General features: G+C 42.6%; 1 protein-coding gene across 9 annotated transcripts in view; it reads left to right on the top strand.

The window, feature by feature from the left end:
• KIAA1109 (KIAA1109 ortholog) overlaps positions 1-24431 on the top strand; it is a 908505-nt gene that overhangs the window by 824198 nt on the left and 59876 nt on the right. For all 9 annotated transcript variants that reach the window (XM_033938537.1, XM_033938601.1, XM_033938589.1 and 6 more), the window contains one exon: positions 9784-9978. In XM_033938537.1, coding sequence (XP_033794428.1) covers positions 9784-9978 — 195 coding nt within the window. The remainder of the gene's footprint in view (positions 1-9783; positions 9979-24431) is intronic.

Below are 24431 nucleotides of genomic sequence, written 5' to 3'. Positions count from 1 at the left end.
AGCCCCAGCAAAAACAGCAGGCTGGTTCCACCTAAATCTACACAGCCTTTTTGACCTGTTTTTCAGGAGCATAGCCATTCTCAACATTTCTCATCCTTTGCCTCAGCCCAACGGAGGTAGTCTTCAGCTTTTCATCAGTCGTTGGGAACTCATCACATTGGATCTATGGGTCCTCAACATTATTCATCAGGGTTACTCTCTACATTTTCAGAGTCTTCCACCAAACAATCCTCCAAGAGAGTCTGCTTTGGACCCTGCACTGTCCTCCCTTCTTCTGCTGGAGGTTCAATCCCTTATCCTGCTGAATGCCATCAAGGAAGTTCCCCTCGATCAGCAGGCCCAGGGATTCTACTCCCATTACTTCTTAGTCCCCAAGAAGACAGGAGGACTGAGACCCATCCTGGTTCTCAGAACTCTAAACAAAATTCAGGATGTTGACACTCGCCAAGCTTTATCCTCTCCTTAATCAGAACGACTGGCTATGCTTCCTAGACCTCAAAGAAGCCTACACACATATCCCAATTCATCCGGCTTCCAGGAAGTACCTTCGGTTTGAAATCAATTGCTGTCATTACCAATACAAGGTACTTCCCTTTGGCCTGGCATCTTCTTTCAGAGTCTTCACGAAGTGCCTAATTGTGGTGGCTGCCTCCCTCCGATTACAAGGCCTTCAAGTCTTCCCTTACCTGGATGACTAGTTGATCAAGGCTATCTCCTCTCAGGAAGAGGTCCAAGCAACATCACAGACCATTTCTTTTCTACAGATTCTAGGATTCGAAGTCAACTTCCCCAAATCACATCTCATTCTGACCCAACGTCTGCAATTCATTGGGGCAATCCTAGACACCACTCTTATGAGAGCGTTTCTTCCTCCAGATCGACTTCAGACTCTCATCCGTCTGTGTCAGCAATTGCTTTCTCTTCAAACCATTTCTGCCAGACACATGATGGTTTTTCTAGGCCACATGGCTTCAACTATCCATGTCACACCACTGGCAAGACTACATCTTCGCACCTCTCAGTGGACTCTGGCTTCCCAGTGGTCTCAAGCGACGGATCGTTTCTCACAACATATCTCTGTGACATCATCTCTTCTGCAGTCACTTCAATGGTGGATGGCCTCCTCCAATCTATCCATAGGTCTCCTTTTTCATTTACCCCCTCATCACAAGATCATCACAACAGATGCATCCCCTTATGCCTGGGGGTCTCATATTGACAATCTTTAGACTCAGGGGTTTTGGACCGCCAGGGAGCAGAAATTTCACATCAATTTCTTAGAACTCAGAGCGATGTTTTATGCCCTCAAGGCTTTTCATCATCTTTGCCCTCAGGTCCTCCTCCCTTGCACGGACAATCAAGTAGCAATATACTACATAAACAAGCAAGGAGGCAAGGGCTCTCTCCTGTTGTCAGGAGGCCTAGAAAATCTGGACTTGGGCGACATCTCTCAATCTGTTCTTGAAGGCGGTCTACATTCAAGGGGAGAAGAATTCCCTAGCAGACAACTTCAGCAGAATTCTTCAACCTCACGAATGGACTCTCGACTCTGCAACTCTCCAGTCCATCTTTGCTCAATGGGGCACTCCACAAGTGGACTTGTTTGCGACTCCTCACAATCACAAGCTGCCCCAGTTTTGTTCCAGACTTTACTCTCCTCTCCGTCTGGCAGCAGATGCCTTTCTCCTGGATTAGACGGGTCTGTTTCTATATGCATTCCCTCCACTTCCTCTCATGTTGCGAACCTTATTCAAGGTCAAGAGAGAAGCAGCCACCATGATTCTCATCGCTCCACGGTGGCCCAGACAACATTTGTTCTCCCTTCTCCTTCAACTCAGTTCCAGGGAGCCTATCCCTCTTCCAATATTTCTTACTCTGCTCACTCAGAATCGGAATCGCTTCTACATTCCAACCTACAATCTCTATACCTGACAGCTTGGTTTCTCTCGGGCTGAATTCATCTGTCTTACGTCTTTCTCAACCTGTTCGTCAAATTCTAGATGCATCCGGGAAACCAGCCACTCAGCAATGTTACCAACAAATGTGGACTAGATTTTCTTCCTGGTGTCTTCTTCATCATCACAATCCAACAATCTTGGCAGTGGAATTGGTGTTGGATTATCTTCTTCATCTGTCTGACTCTGGTCTCAAGTCTACATCTATCAGAGTCCATCTCAGTGCTATTACAGGTTTTCACATGCCAGTCGAGGGAAAACCTCTCACTGCTCATCCGTTGGTTTCCAGATTCATGAAGGGGCTTTTCAATGTTAAACCACCTCACAAGCCTCCACCTGTCGTCTGTACTTTCCAGCTTGTACTTTCCAGCTTGTACTTTCCAGCTTAATGTACTTTCCAGCTTGATGAAACCATCATTTGGACCAATGGCCACAGCTCAAGTTTCTTACCTGGAAAGTGGTCTTCCTTATTGCTCTCACCTCTGCCCGAAGGGTCAGTGAGTTACAAGCATTAGTGGCAGATCCACCCTTCACAGGTTTTCATCATGACAAGGTGGTTCTGCATACGCATCCAAAGTTTCTTCTAAAAGTTGTCACTGAATTTCATCTCAATCAGTCAATTGTTCTCCCAGTGTTTTTTCCTAAGCCTCATTCTCATGCTGGAGAAACTGCTTTACGTACTTTGGACTGTAAGCGGGTTTTGGCCTACTACATTGACCAGACAAAGCCTCAAAGAACATCTCCCCAACTTTTCATCTCTTTTGATCCAAACAAGTTGGGGCATCCTGTATCCAAAAGAATGATTTCAAACTGACTGGATGCCTGCATCTCGTTCTGCTATGCTCAGACTGGACTGGCACTGGAGAGTCGTGTCACAGCCCACAAAGTTAGAGCTATGGCAACTTCTGTGGCTTTCCTTATATCTACGCCCATTGAGGAAATCTGTAAAGCAGTCACTACTGTCTGGAATCTTTCTCCAGACAGAATGGGCACTTTGGCCAATCTGTATTACAACATTTATTTTCTTAGGCCAACACTCCCACCTTCCCATCTCTGTTAGTTTGGAGGTCACCCATTCATGAGAATATGCTGCCTGCTTGTCCTGGGATAAAGCACAGTTACTTACCGTAACAGGTGTTATCCAGGGGCAGCAGGCAGTTATTCTCACAACCCACCCACCTTCCCTGGCTTACCTTAATTGAGGGACCGTGTGCCCTACGTCGGGCGGGAAGGCACTCGCGCATGAGCGGTTCGGGCTATTTCAAATTTTCTAAACTCTTAAAGTGGCGATGCACTTTTAAAGTGGTCCATACCGGGGTTCCGTCGGTGAAGTCACCCATTTGTGATAATATCTGCCTGCTGTCCCTGGATAACACCTGTTACGGTAAATAACTGTGCTTTATGTACTTACCCTAGTAAGCTCTTTTCAAATGAAAAGGTGAGATATTATAGAACCCCAACCAGTCCTTACTGTGCCTGTTTATGCTTCTCCAAGCTGATTCTTGGATGCCTATCAGCCCTTGAGGACTGGGAAGACTTTGACTATGTTTGTTTTATATGGGAACAGTTTCTGAGCTCCTTTGAAGCCTGAATTGGTGGTTCACGTTATTGTTGAGTTAATTCTTGAACAGAACATTTGGTTTAAGCCTCTTGCTATAGATGCCTCTACTTCTATATTGAGTGGCTCTCAGTGCTTGGAGCTAGAGAACCCATTGAAGTACAGCAGAGGCAGAGTGAAAAATCTGGAGTGTATTCCTTCTGCAGCACTTGGCTATGGGGACATAACCCATCTGTCTAGAATGCCTCACCTATCTACTGGAAAAGAGCTTACCAGGGTAAGTACATAATCTATTTTTATAATGCATTTTTTCAAGTACTAGGACTTAAGAATATGGCCAGAAACTTAATTTTAGGGGCTAAGTGATTTGATTATACCATATACTATTTAAACAAAGAACATTAGTTATCAGTCTTCTACAGAATTGTATTCAAAATCATGTTACTGAGCCATAGAATCTTTTCTGGTCTGCCCATGTACCTGGCCAGTCCTTTGATCTTCTACAGCCCTGTCTGATCTTTATGCTGACTATGACAAAATCTATTAATGGTCCTGTCCTACAATAAGCATAATCATCATACTGGATCAGATCAATAAGACTGAAAAACACAAAGGGTCTGATTCTCCAAAGTGCGTCCCGATTTTAGGCAGCTGTAGGCGTCCTACAGCTGTCTAATCAGCCAATCGGGATTCACGTTTTTTAAAAAAATGCTCTCCAGGCAGGCCGCCTATATTGAAGGCGCCTCTGGGAGCCTAGGGAGACCCGCAAGATGCCTAAGCTCGCCTAAGGGCCTTAGGCGGGCCTTAGGCGGCCCTACGCATCTCCCTAGTAGAGGAAGAGAGGCTTAAAATGTAGGCCAGCAAAATGCTGGTCTACATTGTAAGTAGACGCGGCCGCTATACTTATAGCAGCAAGGGATCTCCCTGCTGCAATAAGTATAGCGGTTGCGGCCGCCTGTCCCATCGCCGACAGGAGGATGCCCAGTCCTCCTGCCAGAACCCCCCTCCCCCCCAAACTGGTAATCGCGGGCAGGAGGATGCCCAATCCTCCTGCCGGAAAGCCCGACGACGACCCTCCCTCCCCCAACTAACCTTTATATGTTGGTCGGCTGGACCGGTCTTGCTGCCGACCAGCCGATGGGCCCGCCTCGTGGAAATGAGACGGGCCCGCCCTTTCCCGGCCCATCCCCACTAAATCTAAGGCCTGATTGGCCCAGGCTCTAGAAGCCTGGACCAATCAGGCCTTAGGCATAGCGGGTCTGCCCATCCCCACTAATCCTAAAACCTAATTGGCCCGGCTAGGCACCTGGGCCAATCAGGCCTTAGGATTAGTGGGGATGGGCTGACCCACTATGCCTAAGGCCTGATTGGTCCAGGCTTCTAGAGCCTGGGCCAATCAGGCCTTAGATTTAGTGGGGATGGGCCGGGAAGGGGCGGGCCCGTCTCATTTTCGCGAGGCGGGCCCGTCGGCTGGACGGCAGCAAGACCCGTCCAGCCGACCAACATGTAAAGGTTAGTTGGGGGAGGGAGGGTCGTCGTCGGGCTTTTTGACAGGAGGATTGGGCATCCTCCTGCCCGCGATTACCAGTTTGGGGGGGAGGGGGTTTCCAGGGGGGTTCCGGCAGGAGGACTGGGCATCCTTCTGCCCGCGATTACCAGTTTGGGGGGGAGGGGGGTTCCGACAGGAGGACTGGGCATCCTCCTGTCGGCGATGGGACAGGCGGCCGCGACCGCGGCACTTATTGCAGCAGGGAGATCCCTTGCTGCCATAAGTATAGCGGCCGCGTCTAATTTAACCCGATTCTCTAACCGGCGTATGTACCATGGACGCCGGTTACAGAATCGGGGTTTAGTGTAGGACCGATTCTGTATAGGACACCTCTCCTGGGCGTCCTATACAGAATCAGGGCCAAAATGTACTGTGTTAATTGCTCCTATTTCCCCTTCAGTTACAACTAGTCTTCCAACAAAAATTTAAAACTGAAGTAAAGATTTAGAAATTAATGATTAGCCTTTCAAAGCAGTACTTAACCAGAACATTGTGCAGAACTAATTTAAAAGACCTAATTTTTATTATTTTAGATAGTAGCAATTCTCTGTTCTGCCATTGCACAACTAGCCCACTGAATCAGGGAGAGTTGCTATGACATATAAACCTAGTAAATGTTTATTAATTTTAATTATTGTTATTTGTACCTGTTGCTATATTATTTGGATTTATGGATTTAATGATTGTAAACTGCTTAGATCAGGGGTGCCCAATACGTCGATCGCGATCGACCAGTAGCTCAGGAAGGCAACGCGAGTCGATCGCGGAGCCCATACCGGGCTCCGTGATAGACTCGTGTTGCCGTCCTGATCTACAGGGCCGATCAGCCTTCCTCTCCAGTGTTCTTCCTAGGGCCTTTTAGCTGGGCAGTCCGCCCAGCTGTCATCTGCCGCTGCTGAACATTAAAAAAACCAGCTTGGAGATTTCAGCCCGTAGGGAACTTATGCTCCGGGCTCTAAAGTGTGCGTGCCGGCTTCTCTTCTCTTCCCTCCGAAACCGGAAGTTATGTCCAGGGGGGGGGGGGGTAGAAGGGAAGCCGGCATGCACATGTTGAGAGCCCTGAAGCTAGCGTTCGCTACAGGCTAATGCGGGAGACAGGTTAGTGAAGCATTTGTTCTTCCTGCTGGGTCCTGCCTACTTTCTGTTTCCGCGAAGGCAGGACCCGGCAGCATTTCCCCCAATAGGTTGATCACGATCTTGGGCTGATCAGCCTTCCTCTTCCCGACGGCAGAATTGACGTCGGGGAGAGGAATGCTGTTTGGCCGAAGCAGGGAGAGCTTGGGGCCTGTTATTGGTGGCGTTTGGGTCCTGGTCCCCGATGGCAATGGCAGTGGCAGTGGCTTGGGGGAGGGTAGGGAGAAAGAAAGAAAAAGGGCAGGCAGGGAGACAGAAGGAAAGCAGAGAAACAGAAAAAAAAAGAAAGGGAGGCAGAGAGAAAGAAAGGGCAGGGAAGAGGAAGGAAAAGTTGGGGAAAGGAATGAGGTCTGGAGGAGAGGAAGCATACAGACTAAAAGAAGGGAAGAAAGATTGGATGCACAGTCAGAAGAAGAAAGGGCAACCAGAGACTCATGAAATCACCAGACAAGGTAGGAAAAATGATTTTATTTTAAATTTAGTGATCAAAATGTGTCTGAATTTATATCTGCTGTCTATATTTTGCACTATGGCCCCCTTTTACTAAACCGCAATAGAGGTTTTTAGCGCAGGGAGCCTATGAGTGTCGAGAGCAGCGCTGGGCATTCAGCGCAGCTCCCTGTGCTAAAAACTGCTATCGTGGTTTAGTAAAAAGGGAGGGGGTATATTTGTCTATTTTTGTATGGTTGTTACTGAGGTGATAGTGCATAGAGTCATCTGCCTTGACCTCTTTGAAAAAACCCCAGAATAGGAATGATAATTAACATTTTCTATGCGTACAGTGTGCTTTGTGGTTTTTTTAATTTTATTGTTGGTAGATCATTTTGACTTGGTCATTTAAAAAGTAGCTCGCAAGCCCAAAAAGTGTGGGCACCCCTGGCTTAGATTGTAATTATGATTTGCAGTATATAAATCTTAAACCTTACTAAGAGGCAACTTTAAAATCCATCCTAAAAGAACTACTGTATTCTTAGGAGTAATAGGTATAACTACTCATTCCTACTTTTTATTTATACCTCCAGATCTTAGACAATTTAAACTATTTCAAACATTTGCTTAACCTCCTGTGTTATCGTGCTTCCTTGGTGGCACTGAACTTCTACTGTTTATCATTTCTATAGCGCTGAAAGATGTATGGTACAGTTCATATCTCCTTCTCTCACCTCCACCTACCATAATAATACTTATAGTATTTGTATAGTTTATTGAATCTATACAGAACTGTACATTGGTGATATATATCCCTGCTACAATCTAGTGGGCAATGGGAAATGATTTCCTTTCCTGCCTCAAGTCATCATTATTTTCAACTCACCCCACATAACTCTCGTTACTGTGAATTGTTCATCCAATTTCTTAGTTCACTGCACTATCAATGACAGAAATCTATATGACCCTCACTCACCTATGTAAATCTGACTGTAAACAACTGTTTGCCACTAAGAGTTTCTCCAATTTATTAGAATTCCTGAGTAAGCAAGAGAGAGGAAATAGCAGATAAGTCTATGCAACTGCAGTTCTCTCTCTGGTTAGACAAAGAATATAATTAATTCATAGCATTTTTAGATGAGATTTCTGCTAATTTCAACAAAAAGCTTATCGTCTCTCCTTTCACTTCTGAGCAGAAAGAAAAACTCTCCTTTCTCTTATGTACATCATTCCTCCTTGCACATATTCTCACCCTTGGTAGACACAGGCTACTTCTGCAAATACACAATACACAGAAAATCCTTTTTTTTTTTTTTTTCCATTTAACCCCTTGAGTTCTCAAATACATATTTACATATTACCATTTCATGTACAGCATTCTTTTTTTATATATATAATTCTTTATTCATTTTTGACTCTTGCAACAAGTGTACAATATTCAATCATATAATTTGTACAAATCACTTGACATTCTTAACAATTATTATCCATTGCATATAAAAAAGACTCCCCTGCCCCCACCCAACCCAATCATCTAATATAATAAAATGGTAAGCCGCGCATGCGCACTTCCTAAGTGTGTGCCGGTTTTCCGTGAGCTGTAGTGACACATAGGAAGTGCACATGCACGACTTACGATTCTTTGAAAGACGTGGCGGTGGCTGCTCTCACGATCCCCGCCTGCGTCGGACTTCCGACGTAGGTGGGGATCATGAGAGGAGCCACCGCCGCGTCTTTCAACTAAAAAAAAAAAACAAAAACAAGGCGGATGTCGGCCCCATGGCTGGAGTTCACCGCTGAGTCCGGTGAGGAGTGCTTCCCTCAACAGGAACCGTCGGGTCTAATTCAAATACTCCAGGCAGGTCTGGAGGGGGCGGAGCAGGCTTGCACGCCTGACAGGGACCGGACAGGAACTAGACTCCCTGCAGGAGCCAGCCTGATGGCTGGAGATCACCGGACTGGACAGGGGGAGCAGATAAGGGGGTGCTGCAGTACAGGAGGAGCAGGGAAGAGGTGATTCTGGACAGGGGGGGAGGTAACAGGAAGGGAGGCCTACTGCTGGATAGGGGAAGCAGGGAAGAGGTGCTGCTAGACAGGGGGGGGGAGGAGGTAAAAGGAAGGGAGAAGGGCTCCTGCAAAGGAGAAGAGCTACTGCTGGATATGGGGAGCTGGAAATGGGGTGATGCTGAACAGGGGAAGATAAAAGGAGAAGGGCTACTGCTATATAGGAGGAGCAGGGAATGGGGGTGCTGCTGGACAGGGAGGAGGTAAAAGTAAGGGAGAAGGGCTGCTAGCACCCGTTAATGTAACGGGCTAAACAACTAGTCAATAATAAATTCATTAAATCACATAACATACCTCTCCATCCCCACACTAATTAAATTCCTATGTAATAACAAGGTGTCCAAAGTGTCTAATCATTAGAATATGCAATCAATGGCCACCAAATCTTTTTGAATCTATTATAACTTCCTTGCTGAAGAGCAAGCACTCTCTCCATTTGAAAAATATGACAAACTGAATTCCACCAAAAGGTATAATTAAGTTTAGTAAAATCCTTCCAATTTCCAGTAATATGTTGAATGGCAACCCCCGTCAGTATTAATAAAAGTCCCTGAACACGTAAAATCCCGGATTCTTTTATTTTCTGTAGGAAAACGGGCCAATTTAGTTGAGCTGAAACCTTAGAGAGATCAGAGAACCCTATGATGTCACTGAGAATTTGAAAGCTTCCCTCTCTCATTGGTTAACATCAAGAACTTTGAAAGGTGCCCAGACATTGGTTAGTAGTTATAATCATTTGTAAATATTTTTACAGAAGAAGTAAGCTAAGCACCATAAAATCTTTACATGTTTACTTTTTTCTGATGAAAGTATGACACTCTCTGCACAGTGTTATACAAATTATTAAAATCCTCAAAAATGATGTGTATTAATATTACTTTGCTTTTACAATGAAATCACTTAGAAGACAAAAATAGCCCTAGGACTTGTAGAGATATGAACAGATGGTACTTTTTTCCATTTAATTGAGAGAGAATTTCATGAATAGCAATGCCTACTAATAGAAGAGATTTTCTGATTTCTAACTGATACGAGTAGTAACAGCTTCTAATAAACTGATTCTTGACTTGCTTTATTTACTGATTTCTCTACAGAGCTGAATCTACTAAGAAATGTAGATGGTAACAATACAGAAAGCAGCACAACTGTGAAAACCAACAACCTGCTGAGTGGATTCCGTGGAGCTTCCAGTTACAATCACGAGACAGAAACCATCTTTGCTTTGCCCAGGATGCAACTGGACTTCAAATCCATACATGTACAGGAACCACAAGAACCTCCATTACAAGGTGTGTACATAAGAATTGTCGCTGCTGGGTCAGACCAGTGGTCCATCGTGCCCAGCAGTCCACTCATGCGAACAAATGACTTGTTTCTTTAATTTCCTGCCTTGCCTTAAACTAAGGCTTTTGCATAATTTTAAATGGATAATGAACCACTGGATAACCTGCATGGGCTAGCAGTTGTTGCCCACAATGTAATGGTATTACTTGGAAGGATTTGGAAGATAGATATGCTGAAAGGAGTCTTGAGTGTCAGGTTCAGTATGGAAATTTATTTTAAAATAAACTATGGGCCCAGTATTCAAAGGATTTGTTCACCTAACTTTGAAAGAGAGGCTCATAAATTGGCCTCTTTGAAAATTACTAGGACTGATTGCCTAACCTTATACTCAAAATTCCCCTAAACTTCTAAATTGAAGACCATAAAAAGTGGGTAGCAATAGGACAGATTTAAGGTGAGAAAAATCAAGTTAGAATGTTGGCACTGATTTTCAGAACTTGGCTCATAAATCTAATTTATTCTATTCTAACTTTTTTTCTTATATTCTGCTCAATTCTACCTAAGATTCACAGCTAATAAACTTCATTGAGGGAACTAACATTATTACTTTAATCATATCTTAGTATACAACAGAGTAAAGTACTATATTTTTAAGGTCTAAAGATATATTTTTAGAGCCTTATGAAAAAAGAGATCCGAAGAAATCTATCTCAACTGGAGAGGAAGGTCATTCCATATTTTTGCCCCTTGATAGGCAAAGGTAAATGCAAAATGAGTCTTACAGCAGAGATCTCTCACCAATGGGTATTTCAAGCACATATTATTAAAAGACCGAGATTTATAACTATTATTCAAAATACAAAAAAAATGAGTTAATTCTTCAGGACCTTAGCCTGTAAAGACTTAAAAATCAAGCATGCATTCAGTGGAGACAAGATGACTAAGTAGGGCATGTAGATGAGAGCTCCCGGAATTTTGTTCCCTTTAATGCCTAAAAGAAGAGGGAGGCAGAGGGTAATCCCTCCACCTGATCCTGCTACCTCATCACCACACCAGACTGTAATAACAGTTTATACAGTCAGCACAGCAATGGCGGGCAGTTCTGCTGCTGGGTTGAAGGAAGAACCCACCTTGGACAACGATCTCTCATTGAGCCTAGGAGGACCTAATCCACCCCCAGTACCCAGAGGAGTGAAGGACGACTTGGCGCCCATGGAGGGTCTCGAGAATACATCTGGAGAGGAGCGCTTGGGTCTTGTGCCAAACCAGGAGAGTTTAATTAATCATCTCAGACACTAATTATAGCGTTGGTGCTTTCTGGAGGATTAGCGCCAATGGCATCAAATGGAGGTGAGGGAGAGAGAAGACAAAGCCCAGTTGTTACTGGAGCAGCCTTTCAAAATCAGGCATTTGCATCCCCCTCAAGCCATTGGAAAGACCACGGGCGGTTACTATTGACTCGCTCTGCACTGCCTTCGAGAACCTACACTCGGTATGTACTAGTTTTGTCTCCATTTCCTTTCATCTTTCCACTAAGCTGCAATAAGTTGAGACAGTAACTCAGCAACATACAGAGGAAAGAATGGAAAAAACATCTATGGAGATGAAAAATGTTACAGCTCAACAAATGACAGATAAAGCTTTAATTTTTAGAATAAAAAAAATCTAACAAAGTTTAAACTTAAGAATCCACAAGGGTCTCTACTATCGCCAACTCTTTTTAAAATCTATCTTATATCTTTGGCTAATTTATTGCATAGTCTGAAAGTCAGATTTCATATCTATGCGGATGATATGATACTAATTCCAATGCATATCTAAATATACCGGATTTCACTTCTTTTGGCCCAAATAGACCGGATGACTCATTTTAAACTTAAACTCAATCCGGAAAAAACAAAGGAAACTTCGAACCATTAAAAAATACTTTGATGTATCATCTTTCAAACTATTGGTTCAATCCTCATTTTGGCAGTTTTGGACTATTGTAACATCATCTATTTGGGCTCTTCTAAAAAAACTTTACAAAGATTTCGAATAATACAAAGGGCTCCTTTTACGAAGCCGTGTTAGCAGTTTAACGCGCGTAATAGTGCGCGCTAAACTGCCGGCCGCACTAGCCGCTACCGCCTCCTCGAGCAGTTGGTAGTTTTTTGGCTAATGCGGTGGTTAGCGTATGATAAAAAGTTGCGTGCGATAAAGCTGCTAACGTGGCTTCGTAAAAGGAACCCAAAATGTGGCAGTCCATTTGATATTCGGGCTGAAGAAATATGATCATGTGAGCCCTTATTATCAATGGCTTCATTGGTTAACATTTGAAGCAAGAGTTCTGTTTAAATTTGGATGTATCTGCTTTAAAGCGTTGTTTGGATTGGCTCCAGGATATCTGTCCTCCCAGTTACAACTGCATAAATCCAATAGGTAATACTCAAAATACTCATATGTTTATGTATCCGACCTTAAAAGCCTGTCAATTTAAGAGATTTTTGGAGTATACTTTTTTTTTCCAAGCAGAGAAAATGAACTCCTGGTTAAGTACTGTTATACCACAAGTTCAATCCTCTTATTCTTTTAGGAACTTGTTGAAAACTTATTTATTTGAAAAATTGGTACATTGAGATTGGTTGTATTCCCTCTGAAATGTTTATGTATTCCTCACTTGGTAGGGCGGTATATAAGAATAAAGTTATTATTATTATTATTATAATTAGTTATTTCTTTAGGTGCAGAATATCAATTGAGATTTCCTTGTAAATGTTTTATTACCTATCAGGGTAATAGATATATCTTTTTTGATCCTGTTCAATTGCGGTTTTTCCTATTGGGTAAATGTGTTTCGATGGCAACCCAGGGTGAACCATAGTAATTTGGATCCAATATTGAAATTGTTTGCATTATTTTGCTCAATTTCTTAGGTTAATCAGGGAAAAAATTATCCATTTCCCATGGATTTTTCTTTCTTGTCCCCTCCGAGTAGTAGACTATAACTATAAGAAATTTACCTATTTGTTATTGCTTGCTAATGAAGAAAATTGGCTGTAACATTTTTTTGTAATTTCCTGTTTGTGCTTTGAATTATTAAAGAAATAATGGATTAAAAAAAATAAAATCAAGCATGCAAGTTTACCTTTTATTTTCTTATCAACCGACAGCCAGTGAAGACTTTCCAAGATAGACGACACCCTATCGAATTTACATTTATTACAGTTATTAAAAATCAATCTAACCATTATATTTAGATGACTGTGACAACAACAATTTATTATTTCTATAGCGCTGTACATTATACTTGGGTGCACAGAGAAAGCAATGGTCAGTAGGAAAAAGGAGGTATTGATGCCCCTGTATAAGACTCTAAATGGAATCTCACCAGATTATTGTGTACAATTTTGGAGATCGCACCTTCAAAAAGAAATAGGATGGAGTTGGTCCAGAGGATGGCTACTAAAATGGTTGGTGGTCTTTGTCATAAAGCATATGGGGACAGGCTTAAATATCTCAATATGTATACTTTGGAGGAAAGTGGGAAGGGGATATATGATAGAGATGTTTAAATACCTTTATGACATAAATGCGCATGAGGTGGACCTATTTCAATTGAAAGGACACTCTGGAATGAGGAGGCTTAGGATAAAGATGAAAAGGAATAGACTTAGACATAACCTCAGAAAATACTTTTTCATGGAAAGAGTGCTGTATGCATGTATTGGCCTCCAGGTGAAGGTGGTGGAAACAAAGTGTATCTGAGTTCAAGAAAGCTTGGGACAAGTATATTGGATCTCAAAGGGAGAGGAAGGGATAGTAGATAGCATGGTTATGCAGGCCACATAAATGGGCCATATGGTCTTTAACTGACTTCATTTTTCTATGCTTCTATGAAATGACTTTGAAAGTTTCCACACTAAAATGGGGACTGTATAAAATGAGAAAGCCATCATCCTTCCATCCCAGCCTCAATGTCTGAATATATTTACAATCTGGAGGACACTTTTGAGTTAAAAAAATCAACTCATCCCTTCTTTCCTGCATGCCTGAGGTATAGTAACTATAATTTATTTTCCTCAATTCAGTCACTATCTAAATTATATTTACAACCAACCAACCTAACATTAATCAACCAAGTGATACAACAGGAAATGAACTGAAATTGAAAACTATACAAAATGAGATTGTCGAGGAATAGTAGCTTGAAAGCAATGACCACAAATGCCCACAGTCTAAGCATCAGAAATCAGGATCTGCAAGCTCTGATGTTAGAGGCAGACGTACCACTGAGACATGGTTCAGTGCATGCCAACATACTGGGCTATAATCTCTTCAGGAAGCATAGAGATGGCAGAAAAGATGGAGGAGTAGCTCTCTGTGTAAAGATATATCCAAGCGACAGAAATGTAGGACGCCTGGGGAAAGAAAGAAACGATATGGATTGTTTTGAAAAGAGAAGATTGAACTTCCATCCACCTGGGTGTTGTCTACAGCAGTGGTTCCCAACCCTGTCCTGGAGGAACACCAGGCCAATTGGGTTTTCAGGCTAGCCCTAATGAATATGCATGAAGCAAATTTGCATGCCTATCACTTCCATCATATGGAAATCTCTCTCATGCATATTCATTAGGGCTAGCCTGAAAACCCGATTGGCCTGGTGTTCCTCCAGGACAGGGTTGGGAATCACTGGTCTACAGACCTCCGACTCAGTTACAGCAAATTGACAAAGATCTGATTATGGATATACAAAAGTTGGGAAAGAAAGGGGAGATGCTGTTGCTGGGTTTCAAGTTTATTAGCATTTGATGAATCGCTTATACAATATTTCTAAGCGATGTACAAGTTAAAAACCGCCAGGTGGTGGTCTCACATATATATTATACAAATTAATCAACCTGATATCAACCTGCTGGATGCGGACTAGAAAGAAGTATGAAGATCGTGAATGCCTTTCAAGGAGCTTTGCTCAGGCAAATAATGGAACCCACGAGGGAAAAAGCGATATTGGATAAGGTGCTCACAAAGGGTGAAAGTTTCTCTAATGTCCGAGTGTGGTCCCAATTGGGAAATAGCGATCATCATACGGTTTGGTTCAAAGTGGAAGATGGCCACACAAAACTCAAAGTCCTGGATTTCAAACATAGTAGCATGGGAGAATACCTGAAGAAAGAGCTGAATGGATGGAAAAGACATAAGAGAAGTGGAAAAAGAGTGGTCCAAGTTGAAAGGTGTGTTAACTAGAGCTACTGATCATTATGTGAAAAAAGTAAATAAAATTAAAAGAAAAAGGAAACTGATATGGTTTTCCAAACTAGTGGTGAAAAAAATAAAGGCAAAAGAATTAGCGTTGATAAAATATTTAAAAACTCAAGAAGAGGAGTACAGAAAGGAATATCGGATGAAACTGAAAGAATTCAAGAGAGAGATACGTCTGGAAAAGTGGAAGAGCAAATGGCTATAAATATAAAAAAGGGAGACAAAATTTTTTCAGGTATATTAGTGAAAGGAGAAAGACAAAAAATGAATTACGAGACTGAAAGAAGGTATGAACCACTAAGTGGCAAGTGATGAAGGCAAAGCAAATGTGCTAAACAAATACCGTATTTTTCGCTTCATAAGATGCACTTTTTTTACACCCAAAAGTGGGTGAAAATGTCGGTGCGTCTTATGCAGCGAAGATGACGACGAACCCCCCCCTTCGCCCTTTTTAAACCCCCCCCTAGTACCTTCTTAAATGTCCCTTAAGCCTGGTGGTCCAGCCGCTTTCTGAATGGCTGCCTCAGTTCTTGTGAATCCCACCATTCAGAAAACAGCACGGGCCCAAGCAGGAACACAGAAAGCACACTCTTGCCAGCTGATACCAGTTTGTACTCTGTGGGAAGAAGAGCGCTGTTTCCAGCAGATCTGCAAGTTCCAGCACACGAAGATAGTTTTTAAAAAACCTAGCAAGATTCCGTGGAACTGGGAAAACCAGCTCTCTGGATGTCAGAAGGCAAACTGTGCTTTCCACCACACAAGGGGACGTTACGTTGATGGAATCTTCCTACCACCTAGCAAGTTGGAGCCAGTAGAAGAGGAAGTGAAAGTAGCCCAACTCTCGCTATCACAGAATATATTGGCAGCTCCGGTCAGTTCCTCACCACAACTGTATGGGATGATAAAGGTGGAAAGCTCCGAGAATGTTCCAAGCCCCATGCACCCTCCTGTGGTAATCAATGTGGCCGATGACGAGGATAATAATGATCAGGCCCACCACACAACTACTGGCAGGGTACATTATCAGGTCACAACAGGCCAGACCCTCTTCTAAAGGCCAAGGCACACACAAAAGACAGCCAATCAATGCTGCTATATTCTGTTGACTGCAGCTTCTTGAGTTTTGTAGTCTCTTTATCAGCTGAGTTATGTGTTTAGGTATTCCCATTTGTGCTAGAGTTTAACGTGATCCACACAGTCAAAAGCTTTGCTGTAGTTGATGAAGCAAAAGTATAGGGGCTTTTGGTATTCTTTGCTCTTCTCCAATATCCATCTAACATTGGCAATAATGTCTCTTGTTCTTTGACCTTTTCTGAAACCAGCCTGAACTTCGGGTAGTTATTGCTCAACATATGATTGTAGCCTTTGTTGTATTGTTTTCAGCAATAGTTTGCTGGTGTGTGGAATTAATGCAATAGTTCTGTAGTTGTTACAATCCTTGGCATCACCTTTCTATGAAATAGGTATGAACTGTGATCTCCAATTGATTGGCCATGTTTTTTCCTTCCAAATCTGTTGACACAGTTGAGTGAGGGCCATGATAGCACCTTCTGAGCCTTTGATTCATTCAATTGGAATTCCATCAATACCAGGTGATTTGTTTTTCAATAATGCTTTAATTGCTGCTATGACTTCTTTTAAAATATCTGGATTTTCTTAAGCATCAGTTTCCTGTTCAATTTCCTCAATGTTATCCTCATTGCCTTTGTGTATAGATTTTCCATATATTGTTTCCATCTCTTTTTGATGCTTTCTGGATCATTCAGTATCATTCTATTGGCATCTTTAAGCATCCCTAATCAAGGCTGGAATTTCTGCCACAATCTCTTAACCACCTAATACACTAATCTGTTTTTTTCCGTTTACATATTCCGATTCAATTTTCTGACAGATATCTTTTAGATATTATTCTTTGTCTTGCCAAACTTGACATTGAAACACTTGGTTCATTTGTGATACTTTTTCTCTGTCTCCGGAAAGTTTTGCTTGTCTTCTTAATTCTGCAACTTTTCTGGTTTCTTCTGATATCCAAGGCAATTTCTTTACTTTCTTTCTCTTCTGGAGTGTGTGTTTTTTTTTTTTTAAGCTTCATCACTAATTACGGTTTTGATGTCATGCCGTAACTCTTCGAGCTCATCATTTTCTGTTTCAAGACAGGCTATGTCCATACTGAGCAATATCCAATAGTGAATTTCCACAGGTTTCACTCCCTCTGCCCAAAGAAAGTGCACATTGTTATTTGATGGTGCAATCTTTCAATGGAGCATCCATATTTCTGACCTCACAGCTGACACATGACAAAAGACCAAGCACTACACTGTGCGTGGACGAACTATCTAACAGGGATTGTATGAGTATATATGTTGCATTTTGCTAGCTCTATTCCGGTTATCACATAATTTAACAATTGTCTTTAATTTTTTTATTTTGCCCTCATACATCTAACTACCTGAAAACTCTACTGCCACATACACTACAGCAGTGTTTTTCAACCGCTGTTCCGCGGCACACTAGTGTGCCGCGAGATGTTGCCTGGTGTGCCGCCATCAGGGCAGTACCACCAGTCTAGGGAGAGGGGCGGTCCGCCCCACGTGGACAGGAGAGAGCTGGACGGGGGACCCGCGGAGTTCAATACATCTCGAGCCGCGAGGCTCGTCTTCTGTTCCTGCCTGCCCTGCAGCTAACATATAGCCGATCGCAAGCGTTCCCCGATGTCAGCGCTGACGTCGGAGAGAGGGCTTAAGCAAAGCCTGCCCTCCGACGTCAGCGCTGACGTCGGAGAATACTTCCGTTCGGCTATTTGTGCGCGGCAGTGCAGGCAGGAAGCAGAAGACAAGCCTCGCGGCTTGAGCTTCGTTTTGCTGAGAAAGTTGCAAAGATGGTCTGGGAGGCAAACACGGAACACAAAAGGGGGAAGGGAGTGCGTTTTGGACACAAGGCATGAACCTGGGAGAGAGGAAGGGAGGGAAAGAGATGCTGAGGTGGGGGAGGGAATGAGTGTTTGGACACATAAGGCATGGACTTTGGAGAGAGGAAGGGAGGGAAAGAGATGCTGAGGTGGGGGAGGGAATGAGTGTTTGGACACAGAAGGCATGGACTTTGGAGAGAGGAAGGGAGGGAAAGAGATGGTTGTGTACACGGGGAATAGAAGAAAGGAGAATTTTTGGTCATAGGGAGGGAGTGAGGTACAGATAGTGGCATACCAGGGTGGGGGGGGGCGGTCTACCCCACCCCGGGTTTACGTCCCAAGGGGGTGCACAGCTGGCCACCCTCCAGTGTTGTCCCTAGGCTGGCAAACTGCGGCTCTTTAGCCACTTGAGTGCCACCGCCGCCAACGGTGTTGTTGGCGGTGGCAGCATTATAAAATACTTTCTCTGTGTTTATTTGATTCCTATTCAAGAGAATTACTTTATATATAGTCAATATAGGCACAGAGTTAAATTTTTTAACATTTTCTAATGGTGGTGTGCCTCGTGATTTTTTTCATGAAACAAGTGTGCCTTTGCCCAAAAAAGGTTGAAAAACACTGCACTACAGTATGCATGAAAGGGTGCGTCTCTTTGACTTGCTTCTCTGATGTATCATATCATCTGCTCTTTATCAGACACTGGTGCTGGCATTAATTAATGGGCACAGGAAACCACAAATGGAAACCAAACTCCCCTGAAACAAGATATCAGTTCTGCTGGTAAATAAGGTGTGAAGCAGGATAAACATCCTGGAATGCTTTTTCTTCTGTTTTCAGGACTACATAATGTTTTTTCAACTCAAGTGAAGATGGAATTGAATGTGTCAGTTTTATTGGCTTTGGTAATCTGTGTCCAGCTATCACCTTATGTCTTGTTACTATCTATTGGAGATCTTGGGCATCTCAAGAAGCTTTTCATTGATATAGGTCTCATTGTCGTAGATGCTTTTAAACCTTGCCACCTCCATTCTCAATTCCATCACCTGTTTCTTGACAGAATGTGCAAGTAGATTAGTAGCCACACAGCTATACTGTATATTAGGTTACCACCGTGGAATATGTTATACCTATGTTTCCCCAAATAGATCCCTGTCCTAGATGTTACAATAACTGACAAACAATGAACCAGGTTGTGTACTAGAAAAATAAAATATTTTATTCCTACAAGTGGCAGATACAGTGGTCAGATAGTACAGTGTAGATGTGAAACAAGCTAGGATGCTTAGGGAGCACAATAACCCACTATTGCTCAATGGTTCCCTGTAGGCTTGTGAAAACCTACCTCCTGTCCTATCACCCCAGAATACACAAGAGCTGATACAACCTGTTAGTGCAGGAGAGGATTCTCTCTGGTGATGTTTAGCTTCTAGTAACATAACATAAATGTTTATTTGTATACCACATTAGCCCTTCGGTTCAAGGCGGTATATACAGGGTAGAAAAAAACATCAGAATCAGTAATTTAACAAATTAGAATAATAGTTTTACAAATGCATAAAAAAACAAGGTTTGTGATGGGGTAAGATGATGAGTGAAAGTTGTCTAGTCTTAGATCAACAAGGGTTAATTTAAAACTGGGTCGTCAGGTTTGGGAATGAGGTGAGTTTTCAGGAGCTTCCTAAAATGCATGTATGATGTAGAAGAACAGACCAGATGACTCCATTCTTGATCTTTAGAAGCTGTTTAGTAGGATCAGAATTTATTGATGAATCTCTTATGCAAGAAACCTTTAACTGATGGGAAGGAAAAGAATGACTGGGGTCAAGAGGTCCGCCCGGGTCTGAAAAATAAGAAATGATTGGCGAGGTAATCAGACAATAAACCATATAGGGCCTTATAGAAGAGACAGCCAAATTTTAAAAATACCCGATTCTCCATTTTTAACCAGTGGAGTTTGTTGTAGAAAGGGGATAAGTGATCAAATTTTTTCAAGTTAAATATCAGCTTTACTGCACTGTTTTGAATTATGCTCAATTTCTGGAAATGTTGGAGAAGTCCAGATAGGTAGATGATGTTGCAGTAGTTCAAGATACTGAGAACTAGTGATTGGACAAGGAGAGTAAAAGGCGCTTGGTCGAAGAATTTCCTGATGGATCTAAGTCTCCAAAGAGAGGAAAATCCTTTGCTGGTAACATGATTGAATTGAGCAGTCAACGACAGCTAGCTGTCTGTCCAAGTGCACGCCTAAGATTCTGATTTTTTTTTTTTTTAAATCTTTATATTCATTTTCAAAAATTACAAGTGTACAACAATCATTCATAAATATCTTAATTAATCACTTGACATTCTTATTTGTAATATTCCAAATAAATAATTATATAAGAATCCCACCCCTCCCACCCATATACTAATAAATAACAATTATCAATTATTATTAATTGGGTGGGTTGGGATTGGGAGGGATTTGGGTTAAGGGAAAGGGGATTGGATGGAATGTGGAAGGATGAATTTTTTGTAGTAGGAATGAAATTTTATTTATTGGGTGTGATGGTGTCTGATCATTTTAATTGTATTAAATTGAGTGCCATGTTTTTAAATGATATATTGAATGGATATTAAATTATTTTCTCTAAACGTCAATGGCTTGAATCATCCAGTAAAGAAAAAAAAATTTAAAATTTTTTACAGAAACAAAATGCGGATATATATTTTATCCAAGAGACACATCTATCGTTAGCAGAATCTAAGAAATTATTGGGTGGTTGGGTTTTGAAGTGTTTTTTTTCTCCAGGCCTAAGATTCTGATTGTCGGTGATAAAGGCTATATGATTCCCCTCAAGGTTATGGAATGTAACATAGAGTTAGAGTCTGTCACTAGAAATAATTTTGCCTTTTCAATGTTTAGCTTTAATTTGAAACAAGACATCCAATTTTCTATTGTAGCAAGGATGGATTCTATTCTATGAGGCTGGTGATAGGGAGGATGATAGTGATGTCATCAGCTTAACTGTAATGAGAGACATTTAGGCAGAGGATGAAGTTAAGACGTGATAGGCTCAGGAGTAATCTAAGGAAATACTTTTTTACAGACAGGGTGGTAGATGTGTAGAACAGTTTCCCGGAAGAGATGGTGGAGACAGAGACTATGTCTGAATTCAAGAAAGCATGGGATAGGCATGTAGGATGTCTTAGAGAGAGGAAAAAATAATGGTTACTGTGGATGGGCAGACTGGATGGGCCATTTGGCCTTTATCTGCCATCATGTTTCTATGTTTCTAAGATGGTCACCCAAAGAAGCTAGGTAGACATTGAAGAGTAGAGGTGACAATGGTGAGCCTTGAGGGACACCGCAATTACTGTTCCTCTCCTTGACCTTAAATCTCTCCAGATTTTAATTCATTCCCTTATAATTTCTAAAATCAACTACTGTAATTCACTTTATAAAGGTTTATACCAAAAGGACATTAGACGACTTCAACTAATACAAAACACAGCAATAAAAGTTATCACTAACTCAAAAAACATCTGATCACGTCATTAGACAACTTCAACTAATACAAAACACAGCAATAAAAGTTATCACTAACTCAAAAAAATCTGATCACGTTACTCCTCTGTTGAAAAATGCCCACTGGATTCCCATTCATCATCAGATTATATATAAAATCGCCCTCCTTACTTTCAAGACCCGGCAGAAAAATGAACCAGCATTTATTGACAGACTACTTATTCCATGACTCCCCTTGAATTTTAAGATCCTCATCACAATTTACCCTAATGTTCCATCTCTAAAAATAATTAGTTATCGTCGTTCTTACATTTTCTCCATAACAGCAACCACCATTTGGAACTCACTACCTTTATAGTTAAGAGTGGAACAAAACTTGGCCAAATTTAAGAGCAACTTAAAATGCTTCTTTTTTAAAGATGCATGTGGTTAATATATCTGACTCAATTTTGGTGTATCTTATACAATCTTAATTTACCTTTATTTCTTATCAATTTTAAAATTCTCCCCTATCTTTTCCCTTCGTTTCTTCCCTGTTTTTAAATTGTAATTTTCTTCCACACTTCCCTTTTGTTTTATTCCTCCTTCCCACCTTATGTCTGCCCTAGTATTGTCTGCCCTAGTATTGTCTTTACCCATTATTTAGTTTTGATTTTAATTGTACAACGCTTTGAAATATATTGTAAAGCGTTTTATCAAATTTTAAATAAACTATAAACTATTTTGAAGATAGAGTGTTTCCACCTGATAGCTATGTGATTTCAGGAAGTTTTTAAACCAATTTAATATGTTCCCAGAAAAACCAAAGGCGTCAAGGCATAGAAGCAGATCATGGTCCACCAGGTCGAAAGCACTACTAAGGTCAAATTGAAGAACAAGGGCATTCTGACCCTTGCTAAGTATCTTGTATAGGTCGTTGGTTATTGATACAATGACTGTCTCCATGCTAAAAGAATGCCTGAAGCCTGATTGTGAATTGTGAAGCAGTTGAAAATGTTCTAAGTCGCTCATAAGTTGTTTGCATTACACCTTCCATAGGTTTGATGAAAAGAGGGATTTTTTTTTTTAAATTCTTTATTCATTTTTAATCTTTCAACAAGTGTACAATAAAAGTGATACATAGATTTACAAACAACACTTGATAAATCTATCAAGATAATAACAAATGTATATGTATCTAAACCCTTCTCCCCCCTTCCCTTTCCATACTATTTTCTTAATTGAATCAATCTTTTTCATATTTTCTTTTTACCTTTTTCTTCATTTATACCATCCCTCCCCTTTCCCCTCCATTCATAAGTTATCCCAGGACAAGCAGGCAGGTATTCTCACTAGTGGGTGATGTCATCCGACAGAGCCCTGATACGGACATCTTGCAAGCATGTCTTGCTTGAAGAAACTCAGAAGTTTCAAGATGCCCGCACTGCGCATGCGCCAGTGCCTTCCCGCCCGATGGTCCGGGCGTGTCTCCTCAGTTCTTTTTCTTCTGCGGAGCTGAGAAGTCTATCTTCAATTTGCGCCCATTGAATCTCTTTTTTGCCTTCTATTTTGCCACGGGTTGAGTTCTTTTGGCTCTCCTGTGCATTTATTTCTTTCTTTGATTTCTTTTTTCAAAAAAAAAAAAAATATATAATTTTTTATAATTTTTCCTTCCGATACCGGGTCGGCCGCGTGGCTGGGGCCCCGCGCCTTCGACCTTGCGGCGGAGCTTTTCCGGCCTATGTCCCGGCCGATTACCGGTTTTAAAAAGTGTAGCAAGTGCCAGCGCGCGATTTCGCTCACGGACCCTCATCGACGCTTCTTACAGTGTCTGGGACCAGATCACTTCCCGAAATCGTGCCGGCCTTGCTCCACTCTAACGGCGAGAGCGTTTAAGCGCCGCTGTCTGCTGTGGGAGTCCATGTTCAAGATGGAAGCTTCATCGGATCCTGCAGCTTCGACATCGACATCGACGGGTGCTTCGACTCCTTCCGCGAAGCCCTCTGCCTCCCCGGCTGCTTCGGGCCTCCTGAAACCGGCATCGTTCACACCGGTTTCGGCTTCGGCGCCGGTGCCTTCCTCCGTCTCCTCGGAGCAGATATCGACCCCGACAGTTCCACCGGTGGTGCTCAAGGTGCCGAAGACTGGCAAGCAGAAGCACGCAGCACCGAAGGAGCGTGGAGATGGTGCGGAAGGGCCCCCTTTTGGTGCGGATCCCTCCATATCGGCTTCGTTGCGGTCCCTTCTGGAGGCTCAGTTCGTGGAGCTCATGCAGACCATGGGGCCTCGGCTGATTGCCACCATCCAGGGTGACCTCCCAGCTTCGGCTTCGAGGGGCGGACCGCCCCCTCCTCCTCGCCGCACGACCTCGTTGCTCGGCGAGGAGGAGCGGCGAGCGGTGTCCGGGTCCTCGAGGAGGTCCTCCGTTAGTGCTGTGCCTCCTCTGGAACCGATTCCCTCGAGGAGGGCCTCCCTTAGTGATATGCCTCCCTTGGAGCCCATCCCCTCGAGGAAAGCCTCGTTTAGTGACCTGCCTCCCTTGGAACCGATTACTCCGCCCCATGACTCAGTGTGGCGTCCACCTTCAGGGCCACCCAGTCCTGGGCATAGCAGGAAGCAGGACGAGTTCTTCCGAACCCCCTATCAAACCTGGGCGTCGTCGGGGGAAGCGCCGACTCTTCCGCCTCTGCGATCGACGGCATCAAGTCCGATCTGCTCCTTGGAGGCGTCTGACCCAGTTTCTCACAGATGGGCTCGATCCCCTTCCAGGCATCGAGAGGGGCATCGATCCAGACATTCTTCGAAGCATTCCTCTCGGCACT

Source organism: Geotrypetes seraphini, chromosome 1, assembly GCF_902459505.1.
Source record: "Geotrypetes seraphini chromosome 1, aGeoSer1.1, whole genome shotgun sequence".
NCBI lineage: Eukaryota > Metazoa > Chordata > Amphibia > Gymnophiona > Dermophiidae > Geotrypetes > Geotrypetes seraphini.
The sequence above is the reverse complement of the archived record's forward strand: the minus strand, read 5'-3'. Positions and strand labels throughout refer to the sequence as shown.